The sequence below is a fragment of the Natrix helvetica genome (genome assembly GCF_964273705.1).
Source record: "Natrix helvetica genome assembly, chromosome: 7".
Taxonomy (NCBI): domain Eukaryota; kingdom Metazoa; phylum Chordata; class Lepidosauria; order Squamata; family Natricidae; genus Natrix; species Natrix helvetica.
In genome coordinates, this window is record NC_138558.1 from 52,085,930 (window position 1) to 52,108,035 (window position 22,106).

Genomic DNA, 22,106 nt, shown 5'->3' on the forward strand with positions numbered 1-22,106 from the left:
GGAGAGAAAGTGATAAGATACAAGAGGTTTCTGTGGGGCATGGCTGAGGGAGAGAAGGTGATAAGATAGTATAGGTTTCTGCGGGGCAAGCCTGAGGGAGAGAAGGTGATAAGATAGTATAGGTTTCTGTGGGGCAAGGCTGAGGGAGAGAAGGTGATAAGATAGGATAGGTTTATGTGGGGCAAGGATGAGGGAGAGAAAGTGATAAGATACAAGAGGTTTCTGTGGGGCATGGCTGAGGGAGAGAAGGGGATAGAATAGGGAATGATTATGTGGGGCAAGCCTGAGGGAGAGAAAGTGATAAGATAGGAGGGGTTTCTGTGGGGCAAGAATGAGGGGGAGAAGATGATAGGATAGGGGAGGATTCTGTGGGGCAAGGCTGTGGGAGAGAAGGGGATAGAATAGGAGAGGTTTCTGTGAGACAAGATTGAGGGATAGAAGGGGAGAGGAGAAGCTGATGGTAGCTACTCATTAATTTTCAAGCTGTAAGTGTCGATTTATCAAGCTCAATCACATAGGTTCGTAGCGGAGCACTGGTATTCAGCTAGTAATCAATATAGACTTGGTGATAAGAGCAAAATAGGAAGGGTAGAGTTGAGAATAATTGTTGCCCAGCAATCTTAATGAAAAATCAATTGAGGTAACTTGTTTTGTAAAAAATACTGTAAGTTGTATGTAAAGGATTAGTTCTTTAAAACAAGTCCAGTAGATCTAAGTCTGCAATATAAAAGCATTGACTTAGAACAGCCCTTTTCAACCTGATGCTCTCCAAATACATTAGAACAACAATTTTGTGATTTATAATTCTACCATTTTAGCATTTGTAGTCCCAGCTGTCTTGAGCGTCCTTGAGAAAACTAGGCTAGGAAATAAGCTCAGCTGAACATAGATTGACTTACTACTGAACAAATATTTGCAGGCTTGTCTTGTTTACAATGTTAGACATGCCTTTTTCCGATTTCAATTAATTTTCATTGCCAAAGGTGTTTGTCAGGTTTCAATTTACATGACATATTACAGGTGCTAGAAAAGAAAGATCAAATGCACTTGTCACTGTTTTTAGTTTAATCAGTTCAATAGACTGCTCTTCAAAATCTTTTTAAATGGATGATTATTTTTTTGTGCAGCAGACACTCCTAGAACTAATAGGATGTCCTAGCATAACCATCTATATTTAATGATGAGTACTTAGCATGTGAAAATCATATAATTTAATAGATACTGGCAATCTCAAGGCAGGGATGAATCGCCATTTTCATGCTCTTGCAAAGATCGAATTCTCTGAAAATTTGGGTGTAGTCTGTAGATGTATTATATGGACAGACATTTCTTTATAAGACATATCTTATAAGTTATTTTCTCTAACACTATATTTTGCAATGATATCATAAAGTGACAAAATCCAGTAAAGGCTACTGTTCACTCCCTCCACAAGAAGCCATCATTAGCCCCATAATATGGGACTCTATTTGTCTTTTCAGGGGAAGGTGGTAGAGAAGATAGTGGTCCATAATGTGCTTCAGAGGGACCTCAGAGGAAGCAAATAATCTGGATTATATTCAGTCAGGATTCAGATCTGGATATGGGATGAAAACATTGTTGATCATGCTTTTGGAGGACCTCTGGTGTGGGCAAAATGGGAGTAGTGCATAGATTTTGGGGTTTTGCAGATCTGAAACCAGGACCGAAGGGAGACGGAGTGGTGGTGGGAGTAGCAGCCATCGTGGCCACTGTGGGGGCAGACAGGTAAGAGGGGGTTGGGGGAACCAGGAAGAGAGGGAAGGGTGCTTCAAGGAGGCTTCACAAAGACAGTGTGGCTTGCAACTCAGTCACCTCCAACTAAAGAGAGGAGGAGGAGCAAGGCCAGTATGGATTCTGTTGTTGTGGGGGAGGACTGGGGGAGCATGCAGGTGAATGTCTTCTGTAATTGCAGGGGGCTGGGGGTTTGCACAGGTGATATGGCAAGGCCGGTGTGGCTTTTGCAATTGCATGGGGAATGGGGGTGGGATGATGCGGGGGCATGTCAAAGCCAGTGTAGCTTCTGCAATTGCAGGAGGCTGGGGGTTGCGCAAGCAATACAGCAAGGCCAGTGAGACTCCTGGGGTTGCATGTGGGCTGGGGGGCACGGCAGATGAACAGACGTGGTGCACGGCTTGCGGGCAGCCCGACTTTCTGTTAGGCATCAGTCTGAATTGGCAATGGTGGGGCTCCCCTAAGCTGTGTGCCATCTCTGTTCGCCTGCTGCGTCCCTTCAGCCCCCCCTTGCAACGCCAGGAATTGTGCCAGCCTTGTCATTTGCCTGTGTACCCCAACACCCCCTGAAATTGCAGAAGCTACATCAGCCTTGCTGTTTACCTGCAACCCCCAGTAGCCCTGCAATCATAGAAGCAGTGCTGGCTTTGCCGTTTGCCTACATGCCACCCCACACTCTCTTGCAAGGACAGAAACCATGTCCCACTTTCATTGGAACTGACTGAGTTGCAAGCCAAGCTGTCTTTTTGAAGCCCAATTGAGGTGCACCTGCCTCCCTTCCTAATCCCACAACACACTCTCACCTGCCTGCCCATTCAGTGGCCAGGGCAGCTGCTATTCCCTCTGCCATTCCCACTTCATCTGGTCCTGGTGACAGATCTGCAAGATCCCAAAACCTGTGGAGCAGCCACAATACTTTAAAAAAAAAACCTTGTATCACATGCTTCCCCCCTTGACAGCACCTGCGATCACCCATCACAAATTACACACTGCCCCCGCAGCTCCATTGGTTCTGCCTGCTACCACATTGGGGACTATTTGTCTTGTGCAGTCAATGACCAGGTCAAACAATGTCTGGATGAATGAGCAGGGGTGAAGGTGGAGAGTGGATGGCCAGCCAATGGGCCTGTGGATAATGGCTGGGGGAGGGCCAGCAGAGGAGGAAAGCTGACTGTAAATAGGCTAAGGTGGGTAGCTGGGGGTGAAGGAGGTGTGGCCAAGGGTCCATGCCTAAACATGCTAAACTCTGGCCCCAGTGGTGGGATTCAAATTGGTGAATACTCGCCTGAAGTAACGCTAGGAGACTACTGTAAGCTATAGCCGTTTATTAATGTAACTGACAACGAACAACCAAACAGCTCTTTTATATGCTAACTGTCAAACTATTAATCAATAGGGAGTCTGCCTTGCTTCCGCGAGCCTGCAGCTGCGCCAGAGCCAATGAACTACTTTTGCCACTTGATTGGCATCTCTTTTTTGAGACCACAGGACGTAGCACAAATAATTTAACAACCGGTTAGCCCAGGATCAGGTTGACTGTCATGGGAGGTGTGGCCCACCCCCATCCTCCAGCCCTGCTGCATGTATGGGACGAGCCTCCCACAATGGCCAACCTGACTGTGGATGAACTGGTTGTTAAATTACACCCCCTCCCCCACTATCAAAGTGGATCAATGGTGTCCTTTTAACACAGAAGGAAAAAAGATACTGCGAGGATGCACTACTATATGAAGGAGGACTAAAAAAAGGGGGGGCACAAAACTAAAATGGCAACTGAAAGAGGGACTGAAAGAGATAAAGAAAGGGAAGGTAGTGACTAAAGAAAAGAAAAAGAAGTAATGTGCTTCATTAGAGGAGGCACGATAATTGGAATTAGACAAGTTTCTTTAAAAAGTGGGGGACAACAGAGACCCAAGAGAGGCAGAGCAAGACAGGAAGGAATAGTTATCAGGAGGCGAGAGGAGGGAGCTGATCCATCTAACAGGAAGAAGTGGAGGAGCAGGTAAAAGTAAGGAAAAGAGCAGCGGGGACAACAGAGGGAGGAAGGATCAAAAAGAGTCCCATGTCCTCAGTGGGATCTCCAGCAAGCCATTCCCTCTGAGTCCCCCACTGCTCTTCACCCACCGCAGCCTCTCCGGTGCAGAGCTATCCACTCTTTCTCCCCTCTCGGAGAAAGAGAGAAGCCAGGAAGGGTCACTAACAGCCTTGACTGAACCAGGAGCCCCTCCCCCACCGGTGCTGGGTCTTCGTGGGTGAGGGTAGGAGGAGCAGGGAGATGAAAAAGGGAAAGGTGCCTCCTACTTCCCTCACGCCAGCTACTTTGTTGCCCATTTCTCCATTGCCGCCCGGTGCTTGCCCCACCCACCACTGCCCAGATGCCCTCCCTTCCCCCAAGCATTTCTTTGCCTACCTGATTTCCAGCTCCATCACGTTTCTTTGTTGCGCTTCTCACCATCGTGTGCAGGGAAACAAAAGTTTGTGAGATTAAAAAAAAATCAATCAATTCCAACCTCGTGGAAAAAAAAAGTTCTCGCAAAGTTGGAGTAGATTGATTGACCTTTTTTTTATTCCCACAAACGTTTGTTTCCCTGCACATGATGGTGAGAAACACAACAGAGAAATATGATGGAGGTGGAAATCAGGTGGGCAAAGAAATGTGAGTGCATCTGGGTGCCAGGCACTGAAACAAGCCCGTCTCTCTCCAGCAGTTGCCCAGGTTCATCGGAGGGAAGGCCGGTATCTACTTAAACATGGTGGCATTCCAGCTCTGGTTAGGAGGGGCAGCTGGTATGGGTGCTGCAGGCAGGATGCCTGCTCACTTCAGCACCGTCTGTAACCCTCTGGCATTCCACCAGCGCTTTGGCCCTGCGCTGCCACCTTATGTGAAGATCTTGCCCTGCCTCCACTGCCTGGAACAGTTTTCACCTCAGTGATGTGATCAAAGGTTTCCATCACTCCTCCCTTGGACTTTTTTTCTTCTCCCGCCTGGAAGGAAGTTGAATGAAAACCAAACATGTTCCAAAAAACACAGATTTATGTATGAGTTCTACCCAACCTGTGCGAACCAGCTGAATCCCACCACTGCCTGGCTCCATTGCTGAAGCAGCTATTTCTTTTTAAATTTTCCCTTCACTTTGGTTGCATTTTGGGGTTTAGGATAATATCACATTTTTCTATGTTTGTATTCACTGTATTTTGTTTATTGTTGTGCACCATTCAGAGTCACATTCGGTGAGATGGATGCCTATATAAATTTATAAATAAATGAAGTTTTCTGCATCTTTCTATCTTCAGTTTGTTTTCAGCATGCTACAAGATCTGAATGAAAAAGTATGAATGGTCACTGGAGGGGAGTAAAAAGTGATAGGGTTGCATTATTTCTCTGTTTCTATCTAGTAGTTTTCTGGATTTTTTCAGTTGAGTACAGGGGTGGGTTCTGGCCAGTGACGTGCGGTGAGGTTTATGACTGGTGAGGCACTGACACAGTGCTGGGTTTCAAATATTTTTAGACTTGTTGACTTCAACTCCCAGAATTCCACAGCCAGGCATGCTCAGTTCCAATTTAAAGCGACAGCATTTGTTTTTCTCCTTTGCTCCTTCTTTCTTTTTCTTTTTCTTCTCCTTCCCCTCCTTCCTCCCCCTCTCCCTTCCTCCCCCTCTCTCAAACACACACACACACACACACAGAAGTTGGATTAGACTATCTCTCCTACCCCTTCCCTCTCTCACTCACTCTCAAACAAACCCCCACACACACAAAAGTTGGATTGGATATCTTTTCCAGTGGCTTGAAAGCAGCTCCTCTGCCATCACCCCCCATTCCTCTGCTGCCTTTCCCAAACACCTCCACCATTGCAAATGCAGCCTGCTGTCTGGGTGGGAAATGCCTGGAACACAATAAAGCCCACCCACCACCTCCTGCTGGCAGGCTGGGGTGAGAGGAGAGGCAGAGAAGCCAGAGGGGAGCCGAGCCGAGCCTTCCCAAAGAAAGAGGCTGGGGGGAAGTGTGTGTACTACAGCATGGCTCTGCCTGGCTTCCTGCCTCCTCCTGTGGTCTCCTCAGTGCTCGCTTGTGCTCTCCCTCCCCAAGGGTAGTTTGATTGCAGGTGGAGCCATGTTGCCTTTTCAAACTTGTAATCAGTGAAGCTGGGCTAGATTTTTATATAGTTTTATCCAGCTGTGTGTGTGTGAGAGAGAAATGAATGGGGGCCTGGGGAGGAAGTCACTACACTTGGGGAGGGAGAGCACCAGTGAGGTTAAGCAGAGTCATCCACGGTGAGGCAGCAACTAGCTCAGCTTTTTCCATTTACTTTTTTTTTTCATGATGAGAGTGGTGAGGCTGTGCCTCACCTGCCTCACCTGACTGCACATCACTGGTTCTGGCACCTGCTACTGCCGGTTCAGTCATGGTCATGCAGTGCAGGCTTCACACATGCATCACGCATGCATGCTTGATGTGTGCTCGTGCGTATGCGCAGCACTATAAAAATGCTTTTGCACATGCGCAGAATCTAAAAACAAAATGGCGGTGACTATGGCACTGCTGGGAGAACCGGTTCAGGGGCATGGCAAGCCTGGGTCGCTGCCGGTTCCAACCACTACCAGTTCGTCTGAACCAGCCCAAACCGGTAGGAATCCACCACTGGTTGAGTAGTGGTAAAACCAACAATCTGTACGTATTTCCTTATGCAACAACTAGCTAAGATTTTAAAAATAGTATTTGTTGTTGGATAAAGAGACATGCAGGAATGTCACTCCAGCACCTTAATGCAGACCCAACTTGCTCTTACATATATGAGAGAGTAGAGTATTATGGAATCAGAACACTAACTCAGTTACCAATGGTATTCTTATTTAGTTTTCTCTGTTTTTATTCCAGGGAGCTCTGGGTGAAGAATTTAGAAGGAAGACATTGTCTCATCTACATCATCACTAATTCCATTCTCCAATCTAGCAAAAACAATGTTTGCCAGCCTCTGATCATCTTCATACCTCTTTGCCTCAACATCTGCAGCTAGCCATGATGATAACAATAGCACAGATTTACATACTACTTCATAGTGCTTTACACTCATCTCTAAACAGATTACAGAGTCAACATATTGCCCCCTCCCCAATCTGGGTCCTCATTTTACTGACTTCAGAAGAATGGAAAGTTGAGTCAACCATGAGCCAGCCAGGATCGAACTCCTGGCAGCAGGCAGAGTCAGCCTGCAATACTGCATTCTCCATACTAGTTTTCTTTATTTAATTGACTACTGGTTCTTTCTTTTTTCTATAGTGGGGAATTATGGATTTCTTAATCTCAAAAAAGTGGGAAGTTGGGGCAGACTTTGGAAAGCTGTCTGTTTTATACATTCTTCTGGTTGGTTAGGATTTAAAGAGACCCAAGTATGGCTTTTCAGAAATGAATAGAAACTCTGTTAGTTCTTTTGGTAATCAACAGGGATGTTGCCAATCAAAGAATCTTGATGAGTATATTAAAACAACAAGAAGGTATTTGTGACTTTATTGATTAAAACAGTCTCTAGAAAATAATTTTTAACAAAATAAATCTATCTTTAGCATAATTGACAACTTTTTAAAGGATTACTTCATTGCAGGTCCCCATAGATTCCTATCAGGATGCTGCCATTCTGATGGGAGGGGGCCTGGGTGACATTTTATGATCTTTCCTGTTTCTGGTCTTTACTTTGATGTGCCTTCCTGGGAATGGGAAGGAGGAGGGATGAGCCTAGGGCCATCTGTTTTGTCTCAGCTCGGGAGGAACGAGCAACTTCTTAGCATATTCTCAGCTAAGTTCTCACAACATCTTCACACCTATGGATTGGCTCACCCTGGACTGGACAGAGGTGAGGGGTTTCTACAACTTGTCCTGGACTGGACAGAGGGGAGGGATTTGTACAACTTTTAACCTAGCAATTTTGAGTGGGAACTTCAGATCCTGCCCATTTTCTTGCTATCACTATCTCCCAATAAGAGTTCTGTCAAGGCTCCGATTAATGAACTCAAGCAAATCAGAATCCTGAAGGACTTGGCTCCTTCTCAAAGGTCTTCGTTAATGAGTACATCATATCGGCACAGCTTCCATGGAAAGACAAATCTAAATTTTTCCTGCAATTTCAGTATAATTAAACTAGGAAATAATCCCATCCCCAAGTGTCTCTGGTCATGTTGGCCAGTTAAGTTACTTAGCAGCCTCTTCAGGCACTCCTTTCCCAACCTCATCTGTTGCCAGTGTAGATGACCTCAGTTCTCATGAGAAAGCTCTTTGTTGTGTCTAGTAATGCATTCCAATCTCCTTCCCCCCTCTTCCCCCCTTCCCCCGTATGGCAATTGAGGAACACAGAGATGGCTGTGGCCAGGTTCAGTTTGAAGTTGACAAATTCTTTTTGAAATGCTGATTGTTCAAGAATCCTGGTATAAGCGAGGCAAGTCCTTACGCTTCACCTGGTCACACAAATGCTGCTTTTCTTAGGAAATTGATTTGCATATTTGTTTTCTGCTATAATTTCATTTCTCTTGGTACTTTATTGTTTAATACCCACTTAAAACAAATAAGGGACCTAAACAAAAACGTCTGCATATTGAAACTGAATAGAAAATTAATTTTAAATACTATGATTGTAATGATTTGAGAAGCTTACATAGAATTAATGTGCTTCTCAGGTTGAAGAAGATAGCTATTTCTGCTTCAAGTATGGAATACATCACTCTGAACTACAGTGAGGTTCAGAGTTTTTGGTTTTTGATTAACAGATAGAAAGGACCTAAATAATAGTTTAAGGATCAGTATACTGTAAGAATGCACCCAGTTTTCATCATGGGTTACCAGTTACTGCCACATCAGAGTTTTCTTTCTTATCGACAAATCTGATGTGTTATGTGGCAGGTTCCTGTCTGCTTGAATTCTAAAGTCTCAGAGCATTTTATTTCATTTTCTATTACTTTATCTATTTTATGGTCCCACCAGTTTTTGCTTGCAGGCAAATGGTATTATTATTATTATTAACCACTACAGTATATGCATCTTCATCAAATATTTAATATATAAATAGAAGGAATGGGAATGTTATAAAAGTATGTGCGTCAATGTAAAATGTGGATAGTCTCTTTTTATGGAGAAGTCAAAGCATCTGAAATCAGTTAAAGGCCAGTCAGAATGGATGTGATAGTTTCCAGCAAATACTTAATAGGAAAAGAGTAGGAGAATATTAATGGTGGAAGTAACAATAAACCAAAAACAGGTACTTTTGACAGTAATATATGCACCAAATAACAAGCAAGAAGATTTTTATGGGAAACTCCAGGAGAAAATTGTAGAACTTGACTATGAAAACATTTGTCTAATAGGAGACTTTAATGCAACCACAGATGTAAAGGTATGTTACAGAAGCAGTAAAATAAATAAAAAGGCAAGGAAAATCCTATCGAAGTCTTTCTTTAAACTGGTGGAGAAAATGAACATTCAAGATATATGGAGAGAAAAAAATCTGGAGAAAAACCAATATACATACTACTCAAATTGTCATCAATCCTGATCAAGGATAGACATGGATGACACCAGAACTAAGTACTAATGTACAGAAAATAGAAATAGAACCAAATATTTTGACAGACCACAACTCAGTCAGGATTAAATGGAAAGGATATGTGAGATGGATGCTGAATCTATCTATATTAAAAGACAAGAAATTCATACAAACAATAGAAAAAGAAATGACATTTTTCTTCAAAGAAAATAGAAAGGAAGAGACATCACTACAAAACGTATGGGACACAGCGAAGGCATACTTCTGAGGATTAGCTATTTCTTATATAGGAAGGAAAAATAAAGAAAAGAAGCAACTTCAAAAAACACTGGAGGGAGAGTACAACAGATTAGAACTGGAATTGCAGAAAAAACCACAAGGAAAGAAGCTCAAAAATCAAATGGAAATAATAAAACACAAACTGAATCTACTTGAAAAAGAACTAGCACGTAAAATTAAGAGTATAAAACAAAACTTTTTCAAAAATGCTAATAAACCAGGCATATAAACTGGCATATAAACTAGAAAAAGAAAAGAAAACCAGATACAAAGCTTGATAGACGAGAAAGGTATACTACAACATCAAAATCACAGCAGAAAAAAATGATAATCCAGAACTATCAAAATCTGTATGACCACGAGGAACTATCGGAGAAGAAAATAAAACAATATCTAGAAGAAGCCAGGTTGCCTAAATCCCTGAAGAAATAAAATCTACATTAAATGAAAGGATAACAATGTTTGAATTAACAGAGGCAATTAAGAGACACTAAAAGTCCAGGACCAGATGGCCTACCAGCAGAATTCTATAAACAACTACAAGATTCCCTAGGACTATTATTCCAGGAAGTTTACAATGAAGTCTTACTAAAAGCTAAAATACCAAAATTCTGGATGGAAGCAAATACCACCCTCATACCAAAAGAAGATGCAGATTTATCGCAGATTAGAATAGAATAACAGAGTTGGGAGGGACCTTGGAGGTCTTCTAGTCCAACCCTTGCCTAGACAGGAAACCTATACCATTTCAGACAAATGATTATCCAACATCTTTAAAAATTCCAGTGTTGGAGCATTCACAACTTCTGGAGGCAAGTTGTTCCACTGATTAATTGTTCTAACGGTCAGGAAATTTCTCCTTAATTCTAACTTGCTTCTCTCCTTGATTAGTTTCCACCCATTTTTTCTTGGTCTACCCTCAGGTGCTTTGGAGAATAGTTTGACTCCCTCTTCTTTGTGGCAACCCCTGAGATATTGGAACACTGCTATCATGTCTCCCCTAGTCCTTCTTTTCATTAAACTAGACATATCCAGTTCCTGCAACTGTTCTTCATATGTTTTAGCCTCCAGTCCACTAATCATCTTTGTTGCTCTTCTCTGCACTCATTCTAGAGTCTCCATATCTTTTTTACATTGTGGCGACCAAAACTGAATGCAGTATTCCAAGTGTGGCCTTACCAAGGTATTATAAAATGGTATTAATACTTCACGCGATCTTAATTCTATCCCTCTGCTTATGCAGTCTAGAACTATGCTGTTTTTTTTGGCAGCTGCTGCATACTGCTGGCTCATATTTAAATGGTTGTCCACTAGGATTCCATGATCTCTCTCACAGTTACTACTATTGAACAAGGAACCACATATATTGCACTTGTGCATTTTGTTTTTCTTGCCAAAATGTAAAACCTTACTTTTTTCACTATTGAATTTCATTTTGTTAGATAACGCCCAATGTTCAAGTTTGTCAAGAACCTTCTGTATCCTAAGCCTATCTTCTGGAGTGTTGGCTACTCATGCCAGCTTGGTGTCATCTACAAATTTGATGAGTTCCCCATTTATCCCCTCATCCAAATCAGTGATGAAGATGTTGAAGCGTACTGGGCCTAAAACAGAGCCTTGGGGTACTCCACTGCATACTTCCCTCCAATGTAGATGCAGTTCCATTAAGGACTACATGTTGAGTGCAGTTGGTCAGCCAATTACAAATCGATCTGGTGGTGATGCTGTCTAACCCACATTCTTCTACTTTATCTAGTAGTAGCAGTTTATGGATTAAAAACTATGGACCCATCTCACTTTTAAATGTGGACTATAAAATGTATACATCAATAATAGCTGAAAGATTGAAGAGATTCCTGAATGAATTTGTACATCCAGACCATATTGGAGGGATACAATTTACAACTGGGGTGGCATGCCTTTCTATGATACAAGAAATACAAAGCACATACCGTAAGTACTTTCAGGACACTACATTAGAAAATCAAGGAAAAACACTATTTGAAAATACCAGTCTGGCTCTCCACGATGCAGGCACTATCATACCCAAATGTGATGGATATGGGAAAAATTGTAAGATACAAATATATTTTAAATGAGAAGGGGGAATTGAAAAACAAACAGGAATTGAATAGCATTTAGCATGATGGCTGCCTGTAGATACAATCTAGATCAGCGATGAAATGCTTCTGGTTTGGGCCAGTTCGCCTGAACCAGTAGTAAAAAATGCTATTGGTTTGTTCGAACTGGTAGTAAAAAAATGCTTTAAAAAGTACAAAAAAAGTTCTGATGATCATGCAGCACAGCTGATTGTTGGAACATTTTTTTCTCTATGCCATGATGGGAAGAAGAGACAGTCTAAGATGTCTGCCACAAAGATGCGAGAGAATGACCATCTAAGCACAGTGCTGGATAGAAGTTGGTGGAGAGTGTTGGGCACTGGGTGAGAAGCACTTTATTTATTTTAATTCTCAAATCCCAAAAATAATTTGGAAAAGGGTTCACAATTATTTAATGTAGCAGCGACCAGGCACTTCGAAAAAAATACTAAAATTGAAGGAGGCAGAATCAGAGGGGGGAGAAAAAAGGAGAGAGGAAAAATTGCTAAAAATACAGAAGATTGGACTTTTAAACTGGACAGTTTTATTGGAAAGGCATTTTGAAATGCTGGAATTATTTACTCAAAAATTAACAATATCTTTACATCGTGGAAAATTGTAAAAAAAATGTTTAATATTGAAATTTAATTAAAGAGTGCCACTTCCTGACGGAAGGAAGAGCAATACATTCCCAAAATTTTGTTTGACTACTGGAGATTTAAACATGATCCCTCTCTGAACTTCGAGGACATGAAAGAAAACATTGCTGAAAAGACTCCTGAACATTACAATATAAAAGTGGATTTATAGAGGAATTCAAGGAGGTGCTGGAATATTTAAGGGGTTCTCCTGAGGAACCGAGGATTAAGCTTGGAATATAAAGAAATACGAACATTGAGCATTTTGAGAAGTGTTTGTAAGGTCTTTGGATTATTGGACAAAAAATGATTCAATAAAATTCAACTAGATGCTTCATCAAGAAGAAGGGAGTGGAACTTGGGAAGAGGTGGCATCAGCATTTCAAAGTATAAAGGAGACACTGACAAGACACTACCAGGAAATCATGGAAAAAATGGGGAGTATAGATGAAATGCTGGGAAATATAATAGAAAAGACAGTGAGTGTTCAAGACGCCCAGGAAGGGAAGGAGCCAACTGGAAGAGGAGATGGAAAAAGGAGATAGACAAAACAAATGGAATTGGGGGGGGGGGGAGATAATAATAACAATAATAGGGATTGATGACATAAGGCAAGGGGAGAATGCTCTAAAGAAATTAAAAAAGAAATCGGGGAAACTGTGGAAAGTTATACCCAGCCCTCTCCCAGAAAAATGAAATATCCTAAGAAATATTGAAATGGCAGAATATTATATTTTCCTGGATGTGAAAAGAAAGAAACATGTTTTTAAAAAGACAGAGTAGTTCCCTGAAGCTTCCTGCCCATTCCTCTTTGTCAATGGGCCATTAAGATGTCCAAGCCAGTCCCTTTACATAATAAAGACTTCTCCCCTTCAGCTCCAGGGGGATGGGATGAAGGCATGATAATATTGGCCCTTTACCCAACTCGCCACATGGCATCTGAGAACTCAACCAAACCTGGATTCAAAATGCAGCCTAGAGATTTGCCCCTGCATGGCCCCATGGGAGTCTGACAACCAATCAGAATACATTTCTTGCTGATTTTCTGGCCACCATCAGATGAACTGAAGAGGAGCTCTACCTGAGTTTCTTCTTCAATCTCCTTTGTTGCCCAGACATTCAGAAAGCTTGTGGGCTAACTCCCAGATCTCTTCTAAAATTTGTCCCCTTGTCATTAAAAAAAGGGGAAAACTTCCCAAAGTGACTGAGGAGTCCACAGGGATACGTTAAAAAGCTGTTGCAGCAGTAATAGTTGTCTTTAAAAAGAAAAGTAAAGCTCAAGAGCCCCACCCAGATGCAAACGATGTGTTAATGAAAGTCTCCATACGTCTTGATCTTTAAAATTATGCCAGCGCTTACTGGGAGATCAAGATAGATATGTCTCCAGTGTCTTTTCCCCCACTTGGAGCTGAACCCAGAAGGACATTTCTTTCATCAACAGGAAGATTTTTATGGGAGAAAGATAGGGGCAAGAGTAGATATTTTGGAAACTAGAAATGGATAGAAAAAGGAGGAAAGTTTAAAATGAGTAGGCAAGATGAGGAAACAGAGAGAAATAAAGATTCAAGAGTGGAATACAGGAGACAAGCTAAGAAAAGAATAATCAAAGCCTTAAGATGGGTAAGAGATGATGGTTAAAATCGGGAATATGTTTAATATAGTAGTGGCATAATAAAATAGAACAAAAAAAAACTAGGGGGGATTTAGAGAAAGGGGGATTAATAAAATACACATTTTTACATAATAAGGAGAAGCAATAATAAGGGGAAATTAGAATTTGAAGGATATTACTAAATTATAATTCAATATGAATGTTGGTAGGTTTGTTAAATGTAATAAATATGATTAATAATACTTTACTTGTATTAAAACATATATTATGCATAAGATGAAGATTGATATGAAAATAACATACTGAAATATTGAATAATTAAAAAATGAAGGATTATAAATTGAATAAGCAAATAATGAAAGATGGTAATTTAAATATATAAATTTATTAAATGTAATAAATATGATGGATAATATTTTATGAATGATAATATGGGGACTGGCATTAAAACAATACATATAATTACTGACTAAACAAAAAATGAAAAATGATAATTCAATATGAATATGCATATGTATGCTAAATGTAATAATATATGATTTGTATTATGTAGAATATGGTAATTGATATAAAAACAATAGATTGAAATATTGAATAATCAAATAACAAGTTGAATAAGCAATAATGGAAGATATTTTAATGTAAGATAAATGTTGGTATTAATATTGCTTATATAAATTTGTCAAATGTAATAAATATGATTGATAATATTTGATTCACATCAAAAGGTATAATTAAGTTAGGGTGATCGGTACAAAAATAGCATATTGAAATATTGAATAATTACACAACGAAAGATTAAAATTTAATATAAGTATGTGTATTACTACTAGTATTATATAAGATTATTAAATGGTACAAATATGAATACTATTTTTTTTTGTATGAAATGCATGATACTCAGATACCACACTGTTCATACATTGATATGTAAAAAATAAAAAACTTGGGGGAAAAAAGAAGAAAAGATAATAACAAAAATTTTAGAATGTACAGAAATGAATAAACTAACATTTGAAATTAAAGAAAAGGAAGACACTGAATATTTTGAGGTATGGGATCTGTTCTATCGATAAGAGAAACAGGAGTTAGAACTTCAAAAATTACAAGAGAAAGATTAATTTTATTATGAGGGTTGTTTATTGTAACTTATTACTTTTGATTATTTTGATTAGTATGAACAATTAATATGTATTAATATGAGAAAAAAGCACTCTTATGAGATTAATATTAGAAAATAATATTATTAGTAGTATAATGAATATCACTCAAAAGAATTGTAATCAGACAACACTCTGTTTATATGGATTTTGAACATGTTGCTCTTTTTATTTATATTAATAAAAAAATTAAAAATGATTTTAAAAAGGAAAAGGTTGGGTTTATGTTGAAGAATGCCTATCAATAATCTATCAATAATCAGTGCATAGAAGCAAGCATCGAAATGATCTTTCAATCAATATCCATGTCATAATTAGCAGTGCAGGAGAACATTGTAAATAAATAGTGTGACTCTCAAGTGACAATGTTTAGCCTTGCTAAGATTATTCTGATCACACAGCACCCCCTTTTGGCCATGTGAGAAACTAGTAATACATTTCGTCTTTGTACGTCTTTGCTGTTCAATAGATGCAAAAATAGAAATAGAAATAGAATAGAAATTTAATTTGTTAGCCGCGCCCTCTCCGCAAGGGACTCAGGGCGGCGTACAATAAAATATACATACATACATATAAACATAAAAATACACACATATACATACATATACATACATGCATGGAGGAGGTAATAATTAAAAATACATTACATTAATAATAATAAAAATCTGATGCTGTATATATACTAAAATATATTGCACAGGCTCCCTATTTTTATTTCCTGATTAGAATACAGAAAAGTCACCTTATATAAACCCCTACAAGTAATGCTACATCACTTCTACTATTCTGCCACTTAGGAACACTGAACGTCTGGGAGTTGAAGTCTAATATATCTGGAAGTCATCAGGCTGAAGAAAACTGTATTACATTCGCAGAATGATCCAGGTGTGAGTTCTAGACAAAGCTACCACTTCGAAACATTCTGCACCTGTTTCATTTTAAACTCTCCTCCATTCTTCTGCATTTTCCTATGAATGAAAGATTGGTTGGCGTCGGCCATAGCCAGGTTGGGCCAGTATCTCAGGGTGGAGAGCAGGTCGTGCAACCAGGTTGGCAGGGAGCCGCAGGAGAGGGGTCAAAGAGCCACACGAGACTCGGGAACCACAGGTTGCTGACACCTCATCTAGGACTTGGGAGATAAAATTGAGACTTTTGGCAAGAGCACATGCCAGATTGTTGATGTTCTTAGAGTTGTGGACAGCGAGTGCTGGAATGCCAACTAATGATACTGCCAATGCCATGCATTCTGTTTTAGTAAAGCAGGACAGTTTGGGAGTTGCAATCAGATGCAGAGATTAGATATCTCTTCTCTATCATCCCTGTTAGGTGGGCATGAGGATTATTAGTCACCTTGGGGTGCAGGGACCTCCAGTGGAATTAGCAGGGAGGTAACAATAAGCTTTTGTACTGCAGAGTATGCACCAGCCTAGAGGGAGTTTAACATGGTTGTAGGCAAAGGGAATGGTTTTGGTGTGATTGCAGGATAAAGCAATGCTACTTAATGCATGCATCCTGGCAATCAAGTACCCTAGGGGCAATGTAGCCCTCCATCTTGAAACACAGGGCTATACGGGTTACAATTGGTGTGTGAAACACAAACATAGTTTCATTTTTAAAATCAGTGGTGGAGTATGAGGTTGTTAAATGGAAGTTCCTGAGCTTAGTGGAATTCCGGATAGGGGTGCAGCCACTCCTATGAGGCAGGTTGACAGGATGTCCTTAACAGACCTTCTGTCAGCCCTGGAGGCCATCTTTCCCTTTGGATCTTCAGGGCTGCCACATTTAGTGCACAGGCCTGCTGTGGGAAAATGGGAAGGAAATTGCATGGTGTGGAGATATAACTACAGCAACATTCTTTTCTCTGGGAATCAAGGACATTCAGTCTGCACCTGGAGAGGTGTGACTGGGAAACATCTCCAGTTGGGATGGTGCATTGATAAGACCATGATGGACACGTGTGCAGGGGAAGGGGCTTTTGACTTTCCTTTGGGTGGGAAAAAACCAGGAGCTTTCAGATTTGGGTTTTCCCAGATTTGCCAATATGATGTCTCTAATAAAATGGAACTTTGAGGGAATGCCTGCCTCGGAACCTTACTTGATTGGGGGTGTTACTTGGAACCCTGACATTAAACTGAATCTCCATTAAAACTTCAACTCAGCTTCCCGCTTGGTGGGGTGCTGTCTGGAGTTCTGAGCCCCAAGCGCCCACCCAATTGCCAGGGGATGCAAACAGGGAAAAAAGAGAAGAGGGCAACTACGGAGGGAGCTACTGGGACTGGTTCAGAGGTCGCCATTGACACCATCTACTCCCCTTCTGAGTCCGTGGTAGCAGCAGCAGAAACTGCAGAGGCTGAGCACCAGCGGGAACTGGCTGCTGGGCAAGTTGCTCAACTGGACCCTTCCCTATGGAGCAAAGCCGTACTGCCTCAAGGGTTGGCATTTGGGGTGGTATGGCAGGAATCTCTGATTGGAGCAAACAGAGGGGAGCATGCCCATGCCCGCAAATGGAGAGAAATCAGGCCTCCGGAGCCCAGTGATTCCAGAGAGTGGGGTCTCCCACTGCTGTCGTGGAGCCATCCACTAGCGGGTCTTCTGAAGCAGTTTGACCAGTTCAGCATGGGCAGCATCGCACAGCCTCCCTGCACCAGCCAACATGGCTGGGTGTGGCTCAACCCACATTCACTTTCCTGGGCCCAGGAGCTGCAACCGTCCAGAGTGGAGCATCGGCCTCGTTTCACTTGGTGTGAAGCAAATCACGTCTTGGCCTTCTTCATTTGACCCGGTGCATTGGGATGACAGCGTCTTCATGAAGCAGCACCCCACAGCAGCAAGAGCCTCTAAGCCAGTTTAGCCCGAGATTGTGAGAACCATTGGTGCTGCCGAGACCCAGCAACCCACCCATGTCAGCTGTTGGTCAGGCTGCCTCCTGCTGACCTGATGCCCCCTGGCTGGGCCTTCTACCCCGGCCAGGGGCTGGCATACCAATGGATGCTAGCCCCTGTCCTACAGCTGGCACCTGCCCCGCAGCTGCCACAGCCAGGTGCCCCTACCCCACAATTCAGAGCAACGTTCGATGGAACCATGTGGTGGTGGGGAATGTGACTGAGTGTGTTGGCCAACTTGATGTCACTCACACCCATGCCCACTCAGTCACATGACCCTCTCACCAAGCCACGCCCACAAGAAAAGTTAGGGTTTTGGGGGAATTTCTATCTATCTACCCCCACCAGTTGCCCCTGTTTCCTCTCCTTTAACGGCCCCGGCCCTAGCCCTGTTTCCTCCCCCACCACTGCATCTTTGTTCATGCAGCTTACCTTCCACAGTGGCTGGTCCAGACTCTGGAAGACAAGCTGACCAGAGTTTTCGGTGGTTTGGAAGTGGCTGGCTGGCAAAGAAGCCTCCCACCGAGTGCCAAAAAGGATGCACAGAAACGTTGTGCTCATTTGTCAGGGCTGTGCTCCAGAAAAGCCAAACTTTCAGGTTCTAGCATGCATGCGCGCCCGATGATCAGCTGGCCAGCACACATGTGCAGACATTGTTTTTCTGCACTACCACACAAATGAAGGGATCATGCTCCAGAAAAACTGAACTTCTGGGTTCTGGCGCACATGCGTACCCGACAATCAGCTGCCCGGTCTGCATGCGCACACTGGTTTTCAGCACTGTTGCACACGCAAAGGACAGCTGATCATCACACGTGCATACGTGCCGGAAACCCAGAAGACAAACAAGGAAGGCTGGGCGTGCCGGGCAACATGGCTTTGCATGCCACTTTGGGCACATGGCCATAGGTTCACCATCACAGTAATATACTGTTTTATAAATGCTCTAGGACTCTAGGAAGATGAATAAGTAACCATTCTATTCATTTTTAAAAAGGTTTTGACCTCAAAATGGAGTGAGCTGTATAAGGAAAAATATACAGGACCATGATAGCATGTGTGCCACTTCAGGCATATGTGCCATCATGGACCTATAACAACACTAGATGCAGCTGAAAAGAATCCTCATTATTTACCAAATTTAGTTTTAGAATAAAATTGTTATTTTAGATTCTCTTAAAACCGGGGTGTCAAACTCAATTTAATTGAGGGCTGCATCAAGGTTGTGTTTGACTTTGGGTGGGCATGAGGCATGGGCAGGCTGGGCATGGCCAACTCAACATCACTTCTGTTGGGGGCACTTGTAGTGGCCCAGGTGCTCTGCCAGCGATAACAGGCTCCCGAGCTCCGTTTTCGGCTGCAAAGGCCTCTTGCAACCCTCTGCCAGTGAAAATGGAGCTCCGGAGGGCTGCCTGTGGTCCTCCAGAGCTCTGTTTTTGCTGGTAGAGGCACCGCAGGCTGTTCCTTTGTGTTTCCAGGGCCAGATCTAAGCATCCCACAGGCCGGGCCGGATTCGGCCTAGGGGCTTTTAGTTTTACCTCCCTGTCTTAAAATATGGTAATGTAGCCGATTTTCAGGTAAATACTGTGGAAGAAGGCACTCCCTCCCCAAAGAATTTACCCTTCAAAAAATTAACAATAGAAAGATGTCTTTATCAAAAAGGAAAACTTTCCTAAAATAAGAAACAATTCATGTCTGGTCCCCCTCTATCAGTAATAGCACTAAACAGCCTCAGGCATTATTCATATCGCTAGTGAACTCAAGCGGCAATGAATACATTGTTTTCATTCAGGAAACTGACTATTCAAATCTACAAACAGACTTCTGATAGCCACAGTCTTTTACAAAGCAGATTAAAAGAGAACAATAAAAGACCCTTTTAAATGTATACTCCCATCTGCCTTCAAAGACAGGACATAATACCTTAGCCACAATACCAGAGATAGCAACAATCTGACACAGCTTCACATACACATTCAAGAAACATTTTACAACCCAAAATATTTGAAAGCTCTAGAATTATATAAAAATCCATGCATTCGTCAGGTTACTATGTCAGCTGTCCAAGTAATGAACATTGCTGCCTGTCTCATTTTTGAACCCCAAATAAAGACCTCCCAGCAGCTGGCTTTGCAGCTTCATTTGATTGTGACAGCACTTTCACTCTCCCAGTTGGGTAAGTGAGTCTGATTTCTTCCAACAACAGTATACCCTAATTGCATTAAGGTTCAGGTTAAGCTCATCTGCCATCCTGCTTGCCCCATTACAAGCAGTCTCTTCACCATTTCATGAGAACTGGAATAACAATGGCACTCTCCAACTGTTACCCATCCATTGCAAAGTTTCTGCTGTCTTGCTCCATAGGTTCTTCGCGCTGCCAAAATAAACAGTACCCGTTGGGCTGTCTGCTCAACATATTCATCATAAATCTGCTCCAATTGGCTACTGGGTGCTGTGGTAGAAACACCCCATCTCCTCCAGGCAATAGTCATAAAAGACCACAGCCATTTCATCCTGATTTACTAGGTTGCCTGTTTTCGTATCATGGCTTGTTGAAATACTGAGTCTTTTTTTTTTAATTAGTTCACTAGGGAACCACTATAACAACAACACCACAGGTGGATACTTGTTCCTTTCTCCCACCAGGTAAAACTGAATTTTGCAAGTTTCCTTTCTAAGCTAACTGTCAGAATGGAATATAAAACTTTTGAGTGTATTTTTTTTTCTTACCGATCCACAAATAGATGTGCCAGATGGAAAGTGTCAAGTGAAAGGAAGTTGAAGATCATATGCAAAAAAAATATGAATACTTATTCAAAGATGAATATTCAAAACTTACCTGATCTGAGGTACTGGGTTTCCAGTAACCCTGCACTGAAGTAGAACCTTGCTTCCTTCAAGAATTTCTTGACTTCTCAGTTTCTGGATAAATATAGGGGGAGATAATTGATTCTGACTTTCTTTTGCAACTTCATTTTGAGAGACAGTCTCACCAATCTGAGAGTCTTCTTTCCTTTGGACCACACATTCTTTAACCTGAGTGACTTCCGAGATCTCATTTTTGGGTGTGATTTCTAAACTTGTTTCAAGTACTGAATTCTTTAAGGAATTTGACAAAGCTAATTGCTGCTTCTTAGGAGAAAGATACCCACTATCTGGAGATGAAGAATTTCCATTTGGATTCTCAGCTCTCATCTTGGCTGCTTCATGAAAAATAGAAGACAGTTCTTCAATCAAAGTGGCAGATTTATCACATAGCTTATTCTTGAAGGGGACAGTACTTGTCAAAACTGATTTAGATTTAGGGCTCACCTTTTGGCCATTTAAACTACACCTTTCAGCATTTTTTAGAGTTCGGATAAAGCTGGGTCTTGCGGGCAGCAAGGGAAAAGCACTTGCTTGTTTTCCAGTAACATTTAAAATACCATTTTTTCCTTGAGGATATGAATTCTGATCCTGCTGCTCTGTAGGAGTTTGAGATGAAGGCCACAAGGAGGTGGAGTTGTTTGCGCAATTTCTCTTGGGAGGATAACTGTCATGTGCTTTGGCTTGCCCAGAAGAGGCATTTTCTGGTGAGTTTGGGGAAGCGTTAAAGTAAGAATACTTTTGCTTAACTTCTTCTTCAACAGAATTAATTGATTGATGAGCAACTTCAAGGCTTTTGTTTATCTCGTCTTCACTGAGAAAAGCAGATAGTTCGTGTGAAAAGTCCCCATCTTGTATATCTGATAGGGAATCATAAAAGAGTTCATAACATGATGAATCCTCAGAATTGTTTTCATAGTTTCCAACATAAGTGCTTTTCTCAAAAGTTTGAGGCTCTTTCATAATTACAGAGGGGACAGGCTGCTCATAACCTCCGTCCTGCATGCTGGAACAAAAAATAAAAGTTGTTGCAGAAAGACCTGGGATTTTATCTAATTTGTATCCTAGAAAGCAGCCAGAGATTTCCTGCAAAAAGATGTGGATAACAAAATGCATACTTTTACATATTGCTCTATTTTAAAATGAACTTTAGAATTTAAAATTTTTAAATTAATTTTCTTCTAAATCTGTGGTTAAATCTTTTACATTTTGAACATTTATAAACTTTAAAAAATTTAGTCCTTAAATAAACTAGCAAAAAGAAACATAGTCATGAAAAAACTGTTG

The 22,106-nt window shown here is 41.5% G+C and overlaps 1 protein-coding gene across 2 annotated transcripts in view; it reads right to left on the bottom strand.

Annotated features, from left to right (window-relative positions):
• The window catches only part of PALLD (palladin, cytoskeletal associated protein), a 243,530-nt gene extending 221,705 nt beyond the window's left edge, over window positions 1-21,825 (bottom strand). For both annotated transcript variants that reach the window (XM_081959388.1, XM_081959394.1), the window contains exon 1: window positions 20,794-21,825. In XM_081959388.1, the coding sequence (XP_081815514.1) occupies window positions 20,794-21,824 (1,031 nt within the window). In that variant the 5' untranslated portion in view covers window position 21,825. The remainder of the gene's footprint in view (window positions 1-20,793) is intronic.
• Window positions 21,826-22,106: the final 281 nt, after the last annotated feature.